Source organism: Miniopterus natalensis, chromosome 10, assembly GCF_054644295.1.
Source record: "Miniopterus natalensis isolate mMinNat1 chromosome 10, mMinNat1.hap1, whole genome shotgun sequence".
Lineage (NCBI taxonomy): Eukaryota > Metazoa > Chordata > Mammalia > Chiroptera > Miniopteridae > Miniopterus > Miniopterus natalensis.
This window is the reverse complement of record NC_142090.1, coordinates 72,006,010-72,021,301: the sequence shown is the minus strand read 5'-3', so window position 1 is coordinate 72,021,301 and position 15,292 is coordinate 72,006,010. Positions and strand designations below refer to the sequence as shown.

Below are 15,292 nucleotides of genomic sequence, written 5' to 3'. Positions count from 1 at the left end.
CAAGTCACGAGATATCACCTCACAGACATTAAAATGGCTATTTAATATATTAGGTATATAGATAGATATATAGATATATAGATATATAGATATATAGATATATAGATATATAGATATATAGATATATAGATATATAGATAAAGTGTCGGTGAGGATGTGGTGAGACTGGAATCCTTCTGCATTGCTGGTGGGAAGGTAAAATGGTTCAACCACTAGAAAAAACAGTTTGGAACCTTCTCAGAAAGTTAAACAGAATTACCATATGATCTGGCAATTCTAGTCATAAGTACATACCCCCCAAAATGAAAGGAGGGACGCAAACACCACCGTGCACAGCGCCATTAATCACAATAGTCACAACAGCACGAACGGACTCTGATGAACAGAGACCACGTGGAGCCAGGGCTTATCCTTAAGAATAGCCGCCGTCCTTGCTTAGTTACCTGGGGACTTCTATTTAATCAAGTAAAGCCTCAGAATGTCAGCAAAGCTGCCAAGCTTAAAGTCACCTGACAAGCTGTTAAAACTCAATGATTAAGAAAGCAAGTCTCGTCTGGCTGGTGTTGCTCAGTGGTTGACATCAACCCAGGAACCCAGGGAGGCTGGACAGGATGGTACCTATTATCACTGTGACCTCCTGTCGTTTCCAACTTCAAAATGATAGGATTCTATGAAAAAAAAAAAATGCAAGGTACAATATTACCATGTTATTGTAATCAGATGGGTCGTAAGTGCTCTGTTTAAAAATTTTACAGAGTTCCAAAAATTCTTCACTCATCTCGTGGATTTGTCCGTTCAGAATTGCTCCCTTCGTACCACCAAATTCAAGTCTCTCCAGCTTTTCAAATTCCAACATGGTGACAAATATATCCTTTGAAACAGTATAGAACAGTAAATAAAGACCTTTCTTCCATCTTGAGCAGGAAAAAATACATATTTTTAAGGTTTCAAAGAAATAACATTTTCAAACATTCCAAATCTGTGCACTAATGAACACTGGCATGATAAAAGATAAATATGAAAGATTTAATTGGACAAAATCACTGCTCATTTTTAAAATCATACTCCCATTTTCATAAATATTGAAAATTATCTAGCAGTACAGGCAAACCTAACTCACCATGGCTACACATGTGACCCTCTAAGTTTATATCCTTCTAATAATAAATCAGATCCCCAGGGAATATCCAAAACTCTACTCTCAGCCGCCCACTGTTCGCACTGAATCAGCTATCTCCCCATCAGCTCGAGAGAATATTATGAAAAGGGCGACTAGAGTTGCCCACAGTTGGGCATTTAGCATTCATACTTCAGGAGGCATTCAGGCTCATTGATAATGAGAATTTTCAAAACATGAAGCTTCACTTTTCAATGAAATTCCCCAAATCTTCTATCAACAAAAAAGCCCAAACTTGCTAGGAAGAGCTTTACAAAGAAAATAAGGTAGTGCCACTAATTCAAACTTTAAAAAAACACCTTAGCCAGTTGGCTCCATACTAGAGGTGTGTGAATGTGTGTACAGGTGTATGTATCCACTTAATTTTGGTTTTTAGTTATTTAAAACATTTATACAGGACATATTTTCATGTTCTTCTTATTTAGCTTTATTAATGGTTTTTCATATTTTAATAGCATAGTATATATGCTTATATACCAAAAGATAGTGCGATATTTTAGATTAGCAAATGATTTTCAAGTATGGAATCCCTATCCAACAAACATTAAAGAGATAAAGAAAAAAGGGGGATTAGTTTACAGCTTCCTGATTTACAACTGTCTTCCAGGAGCTTAGTAAGTCCAGGGTCACTTGTAGAAAAAGACTCACTTACTCCCGGTATAATAAAAGAATCAAAAAATGAGTTTTAAAAAAAAGTCAAACTAAAGCTTTTAAAGCTATCTTTCTAGACCTGGTCTTGTGAGATCACTAAGAAGGGAAACCTCCCACTTTCCACCAAAAAAAAACTGTTCCAAAATCATATAAAAACTACAGGATTTTTGAACCCATCTACCACATGAATAAATTCCAAGTCAATAAATGAATACCTCTATTTTCATGAACCGGTCAAGAAATTTGTCAAATCTACAAAACACCAGATGAGACTGGAAATCCCACGGTTTCACCTCCTTGCTTCCCATAAAGTAGTTTGCCAGTTTTTTTCTGTGGTTGAAAAAAGAATTTTTGAAAGTCTTTAAGACGTTAATGGCGACCTGCACCTTTTCCAGGGAGTCTTCAATTTCTCCTTTCAAAAGGTCTTCAGGCGAAAGGTAAGCCGTCGCCTAGGGTTTAATGAAAGGGCATACTGATCAAAAATAGGTTCAGTAGGTTTTTACTGAAAACATCTGTTTCAATAAATTATTTTATTTTAAATTTTTTCAATGAATTATTTTCCAGTGACGATGAATTAGGCCAGCAATGCTGTGAGACAGAAAGCATACATTCTAGAAATTCAGGCACTTGGGTTTCAATGACATATTTGTATTCATTAGAATAATCTACGAAGACTAACATTTCTGGATTTATACATTCTAGCAATAACTGCATTTCTGCTGAGCTTCATGACTGTGACAACTGTGTCATCAGAATTTGCATAGATATTCCTGCCAACAAATACTCTACATGGCTGTTTCTTCATATAAAGAAATACACAAGCCAGGAGGAAAAAATCTATCAGACCATGGATTTTAGAGACACGGTCGCCCTGGCTGGCAGCACAAGGTCATTTGAAAGGTGAGGGTGAGCTGATACGGGCGGGTACACCTCTGGCCTTTCTCTGAGGTTAGCGAACTTCTCCTCTGGGGCCTTAAGCAGCATTATAGGACGTGAAATCTAGCTGACAGATGCCGTATGAACTGCTTTTGAATAGAGGAAAGGGGAAGGAGCGAGGGATTAATGAAAAAGAGAGACATTTCACGGAGGCCTGTCCAGCTCTCACAGGACCATCATCTAGGTCCCTGCTGGTCTTCACGCTCCATACTTGTTCTGAACATTCCCCTCTTTAAGGACCTCAAGAATCTGTACATTTCTAAAAGTCCTTTTGTGTATTATTTCTTCCTGACGCATCTTAATTTATCCCCATGTCCATTATGGCGAGTCCTCACTTAACTTCGCAGCTGGGCCCTGTGGCCTTCAGGGAAAGGGTGTAACCAAAGCGGGTTTTACCACAGGCCAACGGACAAAAACAAGAGTTAAGTTCCTAGGGCTTCTCATCAACATTATAACAAAACAAAGTTGAACAAAATGACGTTATCTGAGGACCTGCTCTGTAGGTGTAAATTGTGTGCCTTTAATTTTGTGGTTGCTTAGAAAGTTATTAGAGATCTCAATGGAGAATTTAATAAAAGCCATTGAGTTCACCATAGCAGATGAAAGGATTTTTTAAAAAATGTAGACAGATATCTTCCTCCCATTTCTGGCTACAATTTTATGTGTAATATAGACTCTGCACCGTAAATGTGTAAAGTAATAAGAAAATCGTTCATTTAGTGTCTAAAGCCCTTACTGATTAGAATCCTTCAAGTTCTAGCTGCGGATTCCTAATCTGTGCCCTTATTTCTCACGCAGGCTGGCTGGAAAATTAACCTCTACAGGAAGGCTGCTAACATTTCACACAGCACAGGGAAGAAAGCTACCAGTAATCCCTCAGCAAGGCGAGTTTAAAGCAGTGTATACTTGATATGGCCCAACTATTAGCACCTTTGTCAGCGTTGCTGTGAGGACCGAATTTATGAATTTCCATAAAGGGTTTAGAAGAGTTCCTGGCAAATGATAGGCATTATACAATATTTGTTAAATACAAAAAAAAAAAAATCAGACAGCAAACAACTTGTGAGTGGGCAGGGGAGTTTAGCACTTTAGGGAAACCCAGGTATGAAAGTTGGCTCACTGCTGATTTTTAATCTCTAACATGTTGAGGCAGATTTACTTCAAAGTCCACTTAAAGAATCAAGGAAATCAGGTCAACAGAACCTTTGGCCAGAAGTCAGGGACAGTAACTAAGGAACAAGAGAAGCTACGTTATTTCTTCGGGAGATTGGCAAACTCTGGCCATCGACACAGGCTAGGGGCCAGGGATGATAGATGCACAGGCCTATAGGTCACTAGGACTTCTTACAAGCCACCGACAACAAGGCGTGACCACCTCTGGGGGTTATACACTAACAGGACTTATTCTCAAAACGAAACAAGGATTCAGGGTTTCGGAGAAGTGGTTACAGTCACTGACCCCAGCAATGGAGATCATGCTTAACAACGGAGCAAAAGCTGAGGCTGTGCAACAGAGGAACAGAAATAGCATAAAGCCAGAGGAGATAAAACAGAGCCAGGAACTGACCTGTTATCTCCTAGCAATAGCGTCAACTAGCTGTAAGTCAGAAGTTTGGAACTAACTTTTATGAGCCTCCATGAAATGCCACAGTGGACATTCACTTAGGCTACTCATTTGATCCTCACAGTAGTCCATGGACTAGGCATTATCTGCACTTATTGATGTGGAAACTGAGGCTCCAAGGAGTAATTTAACTTCCCTTAAGCGGTTCCATTAGATTTGAATCCATGTTGGTCTGAATCCGACGTACTTTCCATATATCCCCCCACCTCTTCAGAAGCAGAGATGAAAAATAAGCATATTAGTAACTCAATGTCATAGTCCAGAAACTCTTAACTGCAAGTCAGGAGACCCGTTCGCTAGCCTGGATTTCCCCCTATATTCTGGGAGAAATTGAGCAAATGATGTTATCTTTCAGGTCTCTGTTAATTCATCTGAAAAAATATCAGGGGTTGGGTTGGAACATAGTTCCCCAACCAGTTTATCCTACAACATGGTTCTCTCCATTACTTAGGACAGCAAACTTCTGGTGCCTGGGGCAGGAACTCCAAGCTGTTTGTCTTGACTATGAGCAGACTTTCAGGCTCTAAATCCCTTCCAATTCACCTCGCTGTGCAATAAAAAAAATTTAACGTTCTCTATGAGCCATGAAGTGAAAGCCAGTGGGAAGCATGAGACTAGATCAGTGATTTGGAATCAATCAGTTATCCGCTCTCCTCTGGCAAGTAATCCAGGCCTTTCCAAAATATCCTACCTCCTTGGCCACAATGATTGTTCCAGGAATGGAAATAAAACACACTGAGCCAGACCTAAAAAGGATGTTCCTCTACTGCCAGGATACACATCTGGGGTGACCACAAGCCACCTCACTTAACACATGGCGAGGGTCTGAGAATAAAGTCAAACACAAACCAGCAAACTAGGGTATGGCGCGGAGCTTTGAAATTATCATGTAGTCTCCTGGAACAAGCTGTTCCTGAAGTCACTGCATTCTTACACTCCGGCTTCACATAACTTATACCCTTGGTTTTATGTTTTTTTGTTCTTTTTGTTTGTTTGTTTTTACTCCAGGTTGTCAGTTGCAGCTGGAGGAGATCCAATTCTGATGGGCAGCCTTCTTAACAACTCAAAGGCTAAGCCTCTGAGATCCTGATTATGAGATACAGGTCCTGATTCTCTGGCGTTTGTTTTACAAAAATTCCTTAGTGGTTCAGACACTCACCCTGCTATGGACTGAACTGCGTCCCCCAAAATTCATATGTTGAAGCCCTAACCACCAATGTGACTATCTGGAGACAGGGTCTTTAGGAGGTAATTAAGGTAACTAAATGAGATCATATGGGTGGGACTCCAATCTGACAGGACTGTAGCGTTATAAGAAGAAAAAGAGAGAGAGGTCTCTTTCCACCATGTGAGGTCACAGAGAGACAAGGCAGGCGTCCGCAAGCCAGGAAGAGAGCTCTCACCAGAACATGACCATGCTGGCACCTTGATCTGGGCTCCCAGCCTCCAGAATTGTGAGTAAATAATTTCTGAAAATAAAGCCATCCAGTCTACGGTATTTTGTTATGGTAGCTCAAGCAGGCGAAGAACCACCACATTATATGCTCTCCAAGTATCTTATAGCTCTCAAATTACGTAATAATCTCTGATATTACAGATACAAGAAGAATGAACATTTACACAGAAAGGATGCAGAAGCAGTCCAATTTTTTTTAACATTTTGCAAGCTGACTGAAGAGCAGAGAAGCAATTATAAACAAGAGATTTTTAAAAATCAACAATGAATCAGAATTCCTTTACTACAATTCCACTACTATTTCTGAGGATCATTTTTCCAGCCAGATTCTCTTAACTTACTCTACTTTCTAAAAGTCTTCCATCAGCCAGTGCTCCTGTGGAAACCTAAGAAAAAGCTACAAAGTACTGTGTATAGCTGTCTTTTATTAGAAGTGTGTTCTTAAAGCTCTTTGAAGAAATGTCAGATATTAAACAAACAAAATTCAGTAACAACCTGTCCTTTGAATGTATTTGACTTAGGTCCAGAGCTCCTTTGCTATTTAGGATAAAAAGTCACCTGGCCCTTTACCCCAGAAGTCCTTTCTGCAAAAAGAAAGGAAAACGGTGCTCTGACCGTAGACTGGATTCATTCTCTGTTGACCTAAGAAAAGCTACCACATGACGCTCGTCCTAAGGCCTATTTTTACTGCTACATACCTGATCGATGAAGAGATTACAAAACTCCTGCAACAACACTATCACCCGGGCAGGGGTGTTGTAAAAGCTGGAATGACTCCAGATCAGACAGATGGTATGCAACAGCGGGCCGATCAGCCCGCGGGTCCGCGGGAACTCCGCCTCCTGCACGCACTGAATGTGTCCCCTCAGCGGCCGCAGGTACAGCTCTATGTCCTGGGCCTCGAGGAGAGCTGGAGGGAAAGAAAACCCATTACTGCGAGGCAGGCTCTCTTTTCTAAACTTACAAGTTCAAAGGGACAATGCGAAACCACATGGCTGGACTTCGGTGTTGCCCTAGTTCCTTCCACATCGCTGATCCCACAGTTGACCCATGACAGGTCTGGAGGCCTTTAGACACCGTCTGTGACCACCACTCAGAGCCTGGGCCAGTTCCTCACAAAGCACAAGTAAACCGTGACTGCAGACTCGGCGGGCAAACCTGAGAGTCTAAGGAAATGGGCTCAACCCGTGGAACCTGGGGGCATTAACATCTCTGTGAAGCCATCACTTCATGGTTTAGACCACAAGCTTCATCACTAGAATGTCAAACCCGCTGAGGTACTTGGACTAACATAACTTAATCACTTATTCCAGTGTCCTATGAGTCTTACTCAGGCGATAGCTGGGAAATTTTCCACAAATACCTTTAACTAACTGAAAACAAACTTAATTTATCATGGTAGAGAATGAAGTAACTTCTTTCTTTCAGGTGTTACCCCAAAAGAAACACACACAGAAAACACCTGCTTAATCTTTTGGGGCTGTCAGAGTCAGGCATGAACCCCCATGTTACTCTACTTGACATGCAACCAATTAATCTGTCCACCTCAACTACAGACCTGGAAAGACAGAGAGGGTCCCGAAATTATTTTTTCCCCAGGTGAACTCATGTTTTGAAATTAGTGTTTTTATCAATGCTAATTTGAAAATGAAATAATTGCATCTAATAGGTTAAGTGCCCTTAAAATGGGATAAGCACATCTGGTGATTTCACAGGACCTCGTGAATGTCTTTGAGAGGGGCCTCTACCTCTGACTGACAATGGCTGTGGGTGACTTATTCTACTGAGAGTGTTTTCTTCTGAATCTCCAGGCCACGTGCTCCTGAGGATCTGAGTATGCCTGGGACTTGCTCCTGCAGAAGCTTCATCCACAGAAAATGTTCATCTTATACTGACACAGAAACAAAACACAGGCAGCTTGTATTCATTGAGGGCAAACTTTGCCATATGCCCAGTGCTCTGTACACTGTGTTTATATCTGCAATCCAGTGGCTCTCAACCAGGAGAGGTTTTGCCCCCCAAGGGTCATTTGTCAATGTCTCAAGACATTCTTGATTGTCACCACTGGGATGGGGGGAGTGAGGAGAGGCCAGGGATGCTGTTAAATATCCTACAATGCACAGGACAGCCCCCCAACAACAAAGAATCATCCTGTCCAAAATGTCAGTGATGCAAGGATGAGAAATATGGCTCTGATCCTCCCACGAATTCTGCAAGGAAGGTGTCAATATGCCAGTTTGGCCAAGAAAAACCAGAGGCCAGCAAATTAAAGATGTACTGAGTGGGTCTGGGACAGGGATCCAGATCTGACAGACCCCCAAGCCCAAATATCTCCCCTCACCTATCCCCTCTTTCAAACAGAATTCATGGAGAAAACCCTGAAGAGATATCAAAACATTTTCAAAGTAGATTTTAAGTATTTCCTAACCTTCCCTGTTACTTAAGAAAAAATAAAACTTCTCTAATGTTAGAAACAGACAATGAAACCTAGCTGTCCATATTATCCTACAATTTTATCATTTTAAACTTCAGTATCATGTCTATCCATGTTCGCCTAAACATGCCTAAAGAAACATGAACAGAAATCCAGAAACTTGGGATGGATGGGGAGTGTTACCCCTGGTGGGGTTAAAACTGCATGGCAAGAGGACAAGGAGACTTTTCACTGGATCCTTTCTTATAATTTCTGGTATTTAACAACGTGCATGCATTACCTGTCCAACACTCACCAACCATGGATCAGACTGACCAATCTCAGAGGGAAGGAGGGGGACAGGTGGGTGTCGGGGGGAGATTAACCAAAGAATTGATACGCATATATGCACAACCCAAGGACACAGACAATGGTGGGGAGAGGGACTGGGGAAGGGGGGTGGGTCAATGGGGAGAAAAAGGGACATCTGGAATATTTTAAATAAAAATTAAAAATTAAAAAAATTTAAATTAAAAAAAAAAAATTCACCAACCAAGCAAACCCTCCTCTCTGTATGTTTAATCTTCTCCAAAATTTCAATGAGGATTTTGAGTTCTTACGAGCTAAATACATGGTACGTGGGAAGCACACTCAGAGAGTGTACTGGTGAGTAACTGGACGAATCGCAGCCCGACTGCTGACAAGACAGGCTCTGTGCTGGGCTTTCACTTGGCTCCTGCTGAGCTCCAAGGCCTCTCCCCTTCGCGCGCACAGTCTCACTGAAGCTTCCGTCTGGAGCCTATTTGGAGGTACCTACTACAGACCCTAAAAATTCAGTGTCAATGGGGGATGAGGCACAGATGATTAACATGGATTTATCATCAGGAGAGCCAAGCGCAGTCATTTCATGAACAGGCTGATGGTACAAGGCTGGCTGAGCGGGCAGGTAGGTCACGAAGGGCACTCAAGGTCAAGAACAAGAGCCTTACCATTTTCCACAGCCAGGAAAATGTCCTTCAGAGTGGGGAAATAGCTGCTTTGTTTCATTCTCAGGATCTTAACCATTTTGAGGACAGTAGGAGCCTGAAGCTAAATTGGAAAAAAAAAAATTTCAGCAAATATAAGCTAGATTAATTACTAAATAAATGCAATCCATAATAAAACATTTAAACTGCACTCCACTCATGCACAATACGCACCATATTTAACCCTCAAAGACATTTGGTTTTGAGTCAAAAGTAATTTTTAAAATAATATTTTTTTCCTTAGCTTTCTTAATTTGAATTTTCAAAAACAATCTGTCGATTGACACGTTGGTACATAGATAAAATATTAAAATTTCCATATAAAATTTCTTGCTCTGTTTCAGAAAATTTCTAAGAGATATGTAAACATATGAATAAATGCCTTAGCTTCAGAGCATTAAATGGAGTAACCTGTAAGGTGAGCGCCCAGCAGAGGAACCAAAGTTAGCTCTCCCAGAGCTACATCTCTCCACTGAGCAAGACCGAATTCCTTCCCAAATCAATTAAATTGACTAGATTAATTAAATCTTATCGTCTTTGAGGTTTCCCTGGGAAATCGCTCTTTTTTCTAAGCCACAAAGTGTTTCCAATTATCTCCTATGCTGTCGAAATATTCTCAAAGAGGCAAACTAATTTTAATCGCCGCTCATTCTGAAAGTGCCTACCATGAGCACTTTGGAATAGGAGAGCGAATTATTAAGTCATTCAAAGACAGTACGTTAAATTCTTAGAATTATTGGAAGTCTCTGCTCGAGAGACCACAGTCTACAAATGACTCTGCTAACAGGCAATTTCTGGGACTATCTACTTACTTGATCATAAATGCACGACAGATTCTCTCTCCTCATGGTCCAGAAATCCAGCTCGGCTTGAGGATTCGAGTGCAGACCATTCGGCAGAGGCTGCACTGAATCTTTTTCTATAATTTCTTGGATTTGATGTGACCATTTAATGACCACTGATTCGATGGCATGGAGCACTCTCCTTTCGTTTGGCTCCAGCCTGCAAACATTGAAAGCATAAAATAATTCAAAAACAAACCATTTCATCCAAATAAAGATAGGAGCTGGATTTTAACAGGTATTTTATGTCGCCATAAACTAGTTTTCTAAATATAAATACTTCAAAATCAGAGCCATTATTTTTATGGCCTCAGTTTGATTTGTGACACTGTTATTGTCTTTGGCATATCTCTAACATTAAAAAAAAAACATTGTTAAACAAAGAACTATAGCTCTAAACCACTTTACTAAAAGAATATTCTTGACATCATGACAATTGTTACAGCTTACTTTTTTTAGTCTTTTTTTTAAAATTTATCTTTATTGTTGAAAGTACTACCGATGCCCCCTTTTGTGCCCCCCCCCCATCCCCTCCACCCTGCATCCACCCCACCCCAGGCCTTCCCCATACCAATGTCTGTGTCCATAAGTTATGCATATATGTAAGTTCTTTGATTAATCTCTCCCCACCCACTCCCCCACCCCCACCTTCCCCCTGAGATTCTTCAGTCTGTTCCATGCTTCTATGTCTCTGGATCTATTTTGTTCATTTTATTATGTTCCTTATATTCCACATATGAATGAGATCATGTGATACTTGTCTTTCTCTTTCTGGCTTATTTCGCTTAGCATAATACTCTCAAAACTATACTTTAAAAGGAAATAATACATATGGAGCTTCGACATAACATTATTTTTTAAATATGTAGTAATTCTCCAGTTTGCTAACAGTTTGCTGGAGGTGTGATATTGAGTGGGTATGCTGGCTCTCTATTTCAATATCCTGTATATGCCATGTTATTACATACTTGGTCCCTGGAGGTTTCGGATCCAGGTCAAATTTTCCTGCGATGGTGGGAATTGGTAGAAGAGTTCTTCTCAACATTTTACCCCTAAAAATATGCACTTTATGTTTCATGACTTCTACGTGATGTTCCATGTCTTGTGACATAAAACAGGACCAGGATTTATGGTTGTTCCTATTAGAAAGAATTGGCACCAAAATCTAGAGAGAAAAACATTTGTTAAAGGAGTTAAATTAATTTACACACAATGTGCTCCTTCGAAGATTTTCCTGTCATACAAAATTGGCAACAAAGCCACATAATTTCACAAATATGCTCCTATGATATCAAATCTACAAAGACGACCAAATCAGTGACCCACTTAGAATTCATCAATGAGACAAATTCTTGTTCATTCATTGCCTATTTATCAAACAGTGGGAACGGCAGGACGGCAGGTGGATCTCCAAGTGTGGAATCCGGGAGAGAGATCTTGGCTAGAGAGGGAGGACTGGGAGTGCCTCCTACAGTCTCTATTGAGCAGCCAATTCCGTGAGCTGTAAAGGATCCTAAGCAAAGACAATCCTTGGAAACTTACCCTAAACATCTACAGCCACACCTTAGGGCCTCATTCATACCGAATTTAAGCCCAGTCCATAAACAAACTCAAGTGACCTCATAAGTGTGATGCCCACACTTTCTCTTCCCCTCTTCCTCATATTCATAGCCTCGAGCATAATTCACCGAGAATCTTCCAAACGACTTCAACTCCCGAGGTTCTGGGTGTTTTATGCCTTCTACAGAGGAACCCATTAACAGCTTCCTCTCTTCCAGAGCGCTATGCATTGAGATTGACATAAATTCAGAGAAAAGATCAGAGAAACCTCAAAGAGTTTTGTACCTTCTAGAGCCTTGGCCTCCCAAACCTAGAGGATGGCAGTCTGGATTCGAAGGACCGAAAGTTCGGGGAAATCCTTTCATCAGGTTCAGTTCAATCAAAATGTCTTGAACAACTGCTACATACCCAACAGTCCCAGATGCTGAAGACAAAAAACTCTCTTCTTAGTGTCTCTTGAAATCAGCTAAAAACCAAGTAAATTCCACAGGAGGGGAGGGAAACTGAGGGTGGATACTGAAGTGAGGGGGGTGAGAGCCCAAAGACAGCGAGAAAACACCTCCTTTCAAAAAGACAGCCAGAGAGACGCAGGCAGTAAATGATGTGGAAGGAGGGCAGACCACTCCTGATAAACACGCTGCCAGTGACTCCGGCCTTCAGCGTGGGCAGGGCCGCACCGCCTGAGGGCCGATTTCCTGCCACCTAACCCAGCAGTTCCCAAAGTCTGGGGCTCATGAGAATCAACTGGCGGGAGCCAGGCATTGATTGAATTTGCTTGAGGTGTGACGGGGCGTGGGCACGTTATCAAGTTCCCCAGGTGATTCTAAGGTTCAGCCAGGTTTGAAAACCACTGCTCAGGTTGCACGGAGCCGGTTCCTCAAAGCAGGCGCACCAGGTCTCAGCCCCTTTCACAAAATCCCCTCGCGGGTCTGAAGCACGTCCAAGGGGCAGTGACATGGGTGTAGGGAGCATTTTTCTGACGTAAGGGACAAAAAGAGAACTTCTGAGGCAACCATTTCTAACACTCTGTTTCCATTACTTTGAACCACGATCTGTCATAAGTGACCCTTAGAAATTAACAAGAAGCAAACACTGATTTTCTAAACCCTTTCCAAAGCGTCAGTTTGCCTCTACTCTGAAGGTCAAGTTTAAGACCTCTAGATAAGTACAAGAGCCTGTTCAATTCAGGCTGCTTTTTATTTCCTTCCGTTAATTAGAAAGAGGGAAGAGATGAGCCTACAAATACCACCTGGGGAATTGTCAGCACCTGCAAGTATCGGTTCATTTCAGGAGCAGCCTCGACGCTATCACCCCCCATCCGTCTGGCTAACCAGCTCACTGGCTTCTTAGTCTCTCTCTTTTTAAAAAATAAAATAAAATAAAAATAAATAACCAGAGTTATCCTGAATCATTCCAAGTGCCACTGAGGTGAATGAAAGATTCAGGTATATTAAAGACAGACTAGTACCTCGTCTAGGAAAGCAGTTACGTGTCCCAGGGATGAGGGGGGGATCTCTCCAAATAAAACCGTTTGAAAGAAATCATTTACTCCCGCGCCTTCCGTCGTCTTCTTGGCCACATAAACAAGTTTATGTTTTGCGTCTCTGGGAATCTGAAACAAGGACAAGACCGTTAGTTTAAGTCCAGGTGTACTTTCCGCCTTCACCAAGCAGACTCCAACCAAAGCCGGAGACGGTGTCCTAGCTCCTTGCCTACTGACAACTTTTTAAATTAGTTATAATTAGGAAAAAAGCGAAACAAATTTTTTCAAAATTCACAAAACGCGAAGGCAAGTTCCTGCTGTGCCCTCCCTTCTCCGGGGCTCTATTTCCCAGCTATTGTAACGGCCACACCCAGGGCGCCGGGAACCCTGCCTCCCCGGGCGCGCGGGGCCCAAGCTCGCCAGTCTCGCTGCAAACTCTTCACGCCTGAGACGCTGCCCGCGGCGCTGCGGGTGCAGGGAAAGGCCGGCCGGCCACGGTTTAAAGGGGGGGGGGGGAGGAAAAAGGGAAGGGAAGGGTCTGCGCCCCCCGCCCCCTCCCAGCACCACCTTTGCGCAAGTCACCCCGCACTCATTTTCAAAGGCCGGGAGGAAGCAGGTTGGCAGGCAGGCAGGGCGCCTGTCAATTGTCTGGGCTCTGCCAAATACATTTCTCCAGAGTGACCCACGGGTGCCTGACACGGAGCGACCCGGCACAGAGCCCACTGGCGCCCGGGCAGCGGCTCTGCCCGTCCCGCTGGACCCGGGTCGACGGGCCCGAGGGCGCCTGGGAACCAGCGACGCCGCCGCATCGCACGGCGGGCGCTCGGGGGCGGCTCTGGAAGCCGCGGGGCGCGCTTCGGGAAAAGTTTCTGTAAAGCGCACGAGTGCGCGCCCGCGGGAGCCCGAGGAGGCGCGGCGGCCCGTCCCCGCGCGTCCCCGCTCTGCCCCCCCCCCACCCCCCGCTCTCCTCACCTCCCGGGAGGCCGCGAGCCGCCCCCCGGCGCCGACGCTGAACACCAGGCAGGCGGGGCCGGGGCTCTCCAGAAACGCCCCCAGGACCTGCCGGTGGTCCTCGCTCTCCAAATGCCGGCCCCATTTCTCCGCCGGCAGCCCCAGCATCCGCTCCAGGCGGCCGCCGAGGAAGCGCACGCGCGGGTCCCGGGCGAAACTCCGCGCTCGCCTGGCCGCCGCCGCCTCCAGCTCCTCCTGCTCCAGCTCCTGCTCCAGCTCCTGCTCCAGCTCCTGCTCCAGCTCGCCCGCCACCTCCAGGCCGGCGCCCGGGCTTGGGCGAAGGGTCGCGTCCCCCCGGACGCCTCGCGTCTCCCGAGCTGCCACCGGGGCTGCCATCGGGCACGTCCGAGAAGAGGCGGGGCCGGCGGGCTCCGCGCGCCCCTGCCCGGCCCGGCCCGGGTGGGCGCGGACACCCCTCCGCACGCGCGCCCCGAGAGGCTCCCGACTCCGCCCGCGGCCGCTCCCCGGCCCCGGCTCCTGGGCGGCGGGCGTCCGAGCGCAGGCTGAGCCCCGCGGGCCCGGCGGCGCTGCGCGTCCCGTTTCCCGGGGGACGGAGCCCCCACCCCGCCCCGGGGGCGGAGCGCGCACGGGGGGCGGCCCTCAGCCTCGGGCCGCGGCCCGACCGGGAGGGGGTGCCCTCGGGCGCCCGCGAGCGCGAGCCGGGCCCCGCGCCGGTTACCTGGGCGGCTGCTGCGGGACCCGCTCGGGCGAGTCCGCGCCGAACCCTCCGCCGGGACCGTTCGGTGTGATTCGCAGGAAGGCGGGGCTCCCCCTGGCCCCTTCCTTGCGCGGGCGAGGGAACGGAGTCGCAAGAAGGGGAAACCGAGGCTCAGACCGCGCCGAGGCGCTCACAGCCCCGCGAGCCACCCTCCCCGCCGGAGGAAAGCCGGGGGGCGGCGCCCCGATCCCCACTCCGACCCCGACCCTCCCCGCACGCCCCGTAAGAGAACGCGGGGCGCTCTTTGTAGACTCCAGAGTGCTCGGGAAATAAGTAGAATTATCGTTCAACCCAAGAGTAAACGGCGAAGAGAGAAAAGCTCAGGATTAATAAATCTTCATAATACTGAAATGCAATTTCACTGTGGCCTATTGATGGCATTTATTGGGATTTTAA

The 15,292-nt window shown here is 45.1% G+C and overlaps 1 protein-coding gene across 1 annotated transcript in view; it reads right to left on the bottom strand.

Moving 5' to 3' along the window:
* The window catches only part of DNAH11 (dynein axonemal heavy chain 11), a 203,131-nt gene extending 188,845 nt beyond the window's left edge, over positions 1–14,286 (bottom strand). The window contains exons 1-8 of the mRNA XM_087820874.1: positions 14,140–14,286; positions 13,153–13,296; positions 11,093–11,289; positions 10,095–10,284; positions 9,247–9,346; positions 6,543–6,754; positions 2,044–2,277; positions 704–871 (exon numbers count right to left, since the gene is read on the bottom strand). Of these exons, the coding sequence (XP_087677000.1) occupies positions 704–871; positions 2,044–2,277; positions 6,543–6,754; positions 9,247–9,346; positions 10,095–10,284; positions 11,093–11,289; positions 13,153–13,296; positions 14,140–14,286 (1,392 nt within the window). The remainder of the gene's footprint in view (positions 1–703; positions 872–2,043; positions 2,278–6,542; positions 6,755–9,246; positions 9,347–10,094; positions 10,285–11,092; positions 11,290–13,152; positions 13,297–14,139) is intronic.
* Between the last annotated feature and the right edge of the window lie 1,006 nt (positions 14,287–15,292).